Raw genomic sequence first — 4,839 nt, 5'->3', positions numbered from 1 at the left:
TTTAAAGGGAACCAGCCCCTTTCATCTGATGAACACGAGGGCGAAACGGGCCGATTCCCTTTTAAAGGGAACCAGACCCTGTAATATGATGAACACAGAGGCGAAACGGGCCAGTTCCCTTTTAAAGGGAACCAGCCCCTTTCGTCTGATGAACACAGAGGCGAAACGGGCCAGTTCCCTTTTAAAGGGAACCAGCCCCTTTCGTCTGATGAACACAGAGAGCAAATGGGCCGATTCCCTTTTAAAGGGAACCAGCCCCTGTAATCTGATGAACACAGAGGCGAAACGGGCCGGTTCCCTTTTAAAGGGAACCAGCCCCTTTATCCGTCCCTGAACACGAGAGAGCAAATGGGCCGATTCCCTTTTAAAGGGAACCAGACCCATGTCCCGATGAACACGAGAGGCGAAGCGGGCCAGTTCCCTTTTAAAGGGAACCAGCCCCTTTAAAATGATGAACACGAGAGAGCAAATGGGCCAGTTCCCTTTAACCAGGGAACCGACCAGACCTATGTCCCGATGAACACGAGGGCGAAACGGGCCGGTTCCCTTTTAAAGGGAACCAGCCCCTTTTAAAATGATGAACACGAGAGAGCAAATGGGCCAGTTCCCTTTTAAAGGGAACCGGACCTATGTCCCGATGAACACGAGAGGCGAAAGCGGGCCAGATCCCTTTTAAAGGGAACCAGCCCCTTTTAAAATGATGAACACGAGAGAGCAAATGGGCAGTTCCCTTTTAAAGGGAACCAGACCTATGTCCCGATGAACTCGAGAGCGAAACGGGCCGGTTCCCTTTTAAAGGGAACCAGCCATTTCATCTGTGAACACGAGAACCAAATGAGCTGATTCCCTTATAAAGGGAACCAACCCCTTTATTCAATGAAGAGACATGGTACAATATGACATGATGTCTCCTCCACTCTACTTATCTTTTATGGATCAAGAATCTTAAAATCAATATGAGTGCTTCCTTTAGCTTGTTGGATATCAAATTTATTTTGCTGACATTGCTAAGCTGGATAAGATGTAACCAAAATTCCAGGCCGAAAGATCATCGGAATGCTTTAACGGTGTGTTTGAATGATCCGAATCTCGTCCCTCATCCTTAGATACAAAGTACTACCACTATGCATATACAAAAAAAAATTGTGAACCAGCCCCAATATAGTTGAATGATACAGATACTGTCCCTCATCCTTTGATACAAAGTACTACCACTATGCATATTAAAAAAAAAATGGTGTTGTAACCAATATAGTTGAATGATACAGATAATGTCCGTCATTGTTTGATACAAAGTACTACCACTATCCATATACAAAATAAAGGGGAATACAAAATGTTTGAATATGATAAACCCATGTATGTCCCTCATTGTCCGAAAATGAGACACTCGATTCTGCATCCTCAAATGTCACCAACGCGATCTTGAATTTTGGGACGATGGTACGTCTTTGTATAATCCAACGACAAAATAGAAGCAAATAATAAGTTTGAAATTAAGATAAAAGAGCAATACAAACGACAAGATTATCGATTAATGCATTTACCTTAGATGAAGAATTATCGGTACTTACACCAAGTTGAACTGAATTTTGGGAGGAAGGTACGTCTTTGTATAATCCAACGACAAAATAGAAGCAAATAATAAGTTTGAAATTATTTGCATAAATGAGCAATAGAAACGAGAGATTATCACTTAATGCATTTACCTTAGATGAAGAATTATCAGTACTCACACCAAGTTGAACTGAATTTTGGGAGGAAGGTACGTGCTGTATAATCCAACGACAAAATAGAAGCAAATAATAAGTTTGAAATTATTTACATAAATGAGCAATAGAAAGGAGAGATTATCACTTAATGCAGTTACCTTAGATGAAGAATTATCAGTACTTACACCAAGTTGAACTGAATATTGGGAGGAAGGTAAGTCTTTGTATAATCCAACAACACAAATAGTTAAGAGTAATTGTGCAACATCAGTAAAATTATATGAACAATGTCAATGTTTGGCTGAAAAATAAAATAAATTTACCTGAGTTGAGCATGTGTTATAGCCGTCAAACATTGACAAATAATCAGACTCTGGCAATGATACTTGTATGGAGCCCTGTCCTTCAACTAGGTTGACAGTCCTCTTCTTTTTACTTTTTTCATGCCGGGGCTTGATTCTTTTTCCGGATCCCCTTTTACAGGCTGTTTTTGGTTTTAAGCTGTAAAATTCTGTACGCTTCACCATTTACTTCGGAGGGTTGGTCGGTATGTGAAGGAACGTCTACATGTTCTAGATCGTTGACAATCCCATTCGGATGCTTACATAGTATGTTATAACCAAAACTTGTTTCACATGCTTGGTTAATGACTTTCAAAAATGACGGAGTAATTAGCCTAGTTCGCTGTAAGCAACTTACTTCTCCATCAGCCTCAAACCTTGCATCCCCTTCTCTTCGTGTCCCGTCAAGTATGTGCACATCTCGGGCTGATTTTCTCCATCTCATTAAAAAATATTTTATCGGAATGCACATGAGTTGGAGATAATGGAAAACTCTTAACATATGGGCACAACAGATCCCAACAGTCTCAAATTTCTTACAACTACATGTTACGCTTTCGGTCTCTCGTATTACGCAATACTACTGTATGCTTTCCACAAAAAGGAACCAGTTGCATCTGCCTTCAAAATCACATATTCAACATACATATTTGCGACATTACAGTTGTTGATAGCGTGACTATCCACCAACTCAAACTCCTTCAAAAACTCTTTGAATATAGTTGGAGTATATAAGCTGGTAAGCTTGATTCAACATAGGTTTCAACGAATGTGCACCCCCAAGAACTTCGTTACGTGCATCAAATTCCTTTTTCAATTCATTTGCACGTTTTGCGTCCACAACATCCTGGAAATGTCTCATAAACCTTAGAAGATCAAGTTTGCGGCCAAGACATTGTTTCAAATCAGCATTAAAACTTTCAGCCAATGTGTGTGCTCCTCACACCTAGTGTGAAACAGGTTCTTCATGTAACAACATGCCCATTTCTCCCTTATTTCATATGTTCTATCTAGCCAACTAGTGTTTAGAACCCCTTGATTTTCTCTTAAATTGGTCCATGCATATTCAAATTCATCAACTTACGTATAATGGTATATGCATTTGTTCAAAATTTTGAAGAACGCGTGACTTGTCACTCATCAAATATCCATGGTGTTTCTTTGCATTTTGCAATAGATGCCAAGTGCACAATGCATGGCGTGTATTAGGTGCAACCTCAGTTAGTGCCCTCGCCATTGCAGCATCCTGATCAGTGAAGATTGTAATTGCCTTCTTATCACCGTTAACTCCAAAAAAAGTTCGAAATAACCATACAAATGACTCGGTGGTCTCATCATATAGCAAGGCGGCTCCAAATACGACCGAGTCCTATGATGATTAAATCCCACAAACACACCCAATGGTCTATTTTCTTTGTTTGTGCGAAGGTAGTATCAAACACAACCACATCACCAAATAGTTGATAATCACATTGCATCTGTGGATCAGCCCAAAATATATTAGTCAATTTGTCCTCACTGTCCATCTGTACAGAATAAACAAATGCAGGGTTTAAGTTTCGTTGATTGTCTAAGTATAGCATCAAGCTCCCGGCATCCCCATATGCCAAATCACGCTGCCGTTTGTTATTCAAATAGTTTTGCAAATCTTTCTTTGTGAAGCCAAGATTTTCATTGCCCCACTTGCTTGCAAACCCATCAAATTAAATGTCATTCTTGTTCCCATTCCAGTTCTATCAGCCATTGCTATTTCCGTGGCTTGGGTACTTGATATTGCACGCTGGGGGCGCATCAAATGTGCAGCTTCTTCAACATGAAGAACATGGTTGTGTTCATCCACAAATTTGTCAACTACTAATCGTCCTTCATGATCTCTTTTTACAATCATCCTTGCTAAACAGCCTGTTCTAGTTTCAGGACGATGTTGTTTCCCTTTCCCCTCTCTTTCTATTCGGTATCCTTCTTTACTACACAAGAAACAGCGTTGCACGATGACACTCTTATCTGTCGTGCTCCTGTGTAAATAACTCTTCCGAACACTGAACCCACTCATGCGCCCATACTTATTATAACAGTCATACGCTTCATCAAATGATTTAAATTCCATGCCTAATCGAGGTGTCACATTGTCATCCATTGTTTGATGAAACTTTCATAGTAAACCACAAGTACACATTAATAAAAGTTAGGAATGGCCCGAAGATTTAAGATTCATAAACAACAAAGATGAAGCCTTAAGGTACAATATGACATGACAACATCCGGGAACACAAATTTCCCGATGCATAAAACTCATAAGTAATTAAGTCGATGAGACAACGGTGCAATTTAAAATCGTATCACAAATTGATTTAATAAACTGAATAACAACGACTTACACAGTACATATGGACCCAAAACCAGGAAAATATAGAAGTCATTCGCTTTCATATGTAATGTGCACAATAAATATGGAAATGCATGAGAATTATAAATATCAAATTATCTAATATGAGAAATTTCCTTTATAATGGTAGCTCAGCTACAATATAACCATTTAACCATGATATAGTAGTAGACAAAATTGGGTTGTAGAAAGAGTAAAAGTAGAATAACCAGATCTGAGATATGTTGAACACAAAATCCAAATAGATGTATAAACAATCCTACTTGATACTATTTACGGTCATACAAAGAATTAAAACAACTGTACAAAATGGTCATACAAACAATTCCCACAGAACATATATATAAATTGTTGGTCATGACGAGATTTGTATAACATACCAATAATGGTCAGAATAAGA

General features: G+C 39.0%; 1 protein-coding gene across 1 annotated transcript; it reads right to left on the bottom strand.

Moving 5' to 3' along the window:
* Positions 1 to 2,744: 2,744 nt before the first annotated feature.
* On the bottom strand, positions 2,745 to 4,190 carry LOC149029216 (protein FAR1-RELATED SEQUENCE 5-like). Its single transcript, XM_089142704.1, has 2 exons — positions 3,741 to 4,190; positions 2,745 to 2,900 (listed from the first exon to the last, which is right to left on the bottom strand). Exons 1-2 carry the CDS (start codon positions 4,188 to 4,190, stop codon positions 2,745 to 2,747), a joined length of 606 nt encoding a protein of 201 aa, XP_088998830.1.
* Between the last annotated feature and the right edge of the window lie 649 nt (positions 4,191 to 4,839).

The sequence above is a fragment of the Hakea prostrata genome, chromosome 1 (assembly GCF_041222555.1).
Source record: "Hakea prostrata isolate BN-2017 chromosome 1, UWA_Hpros_2, whole genome shotgun sequence".
Classification (NCBI taxonomy): Eukaryota; Viridiplantae; Streptophyta; class Magnoliopsida; order Proteales; family Proteaceae; genus Hakea; species Hakea prostrata.
Note: the sequence above shows the minus strand (reverse complement) of the source record. Positions and strands in the feature narration are given on the sequence as shown.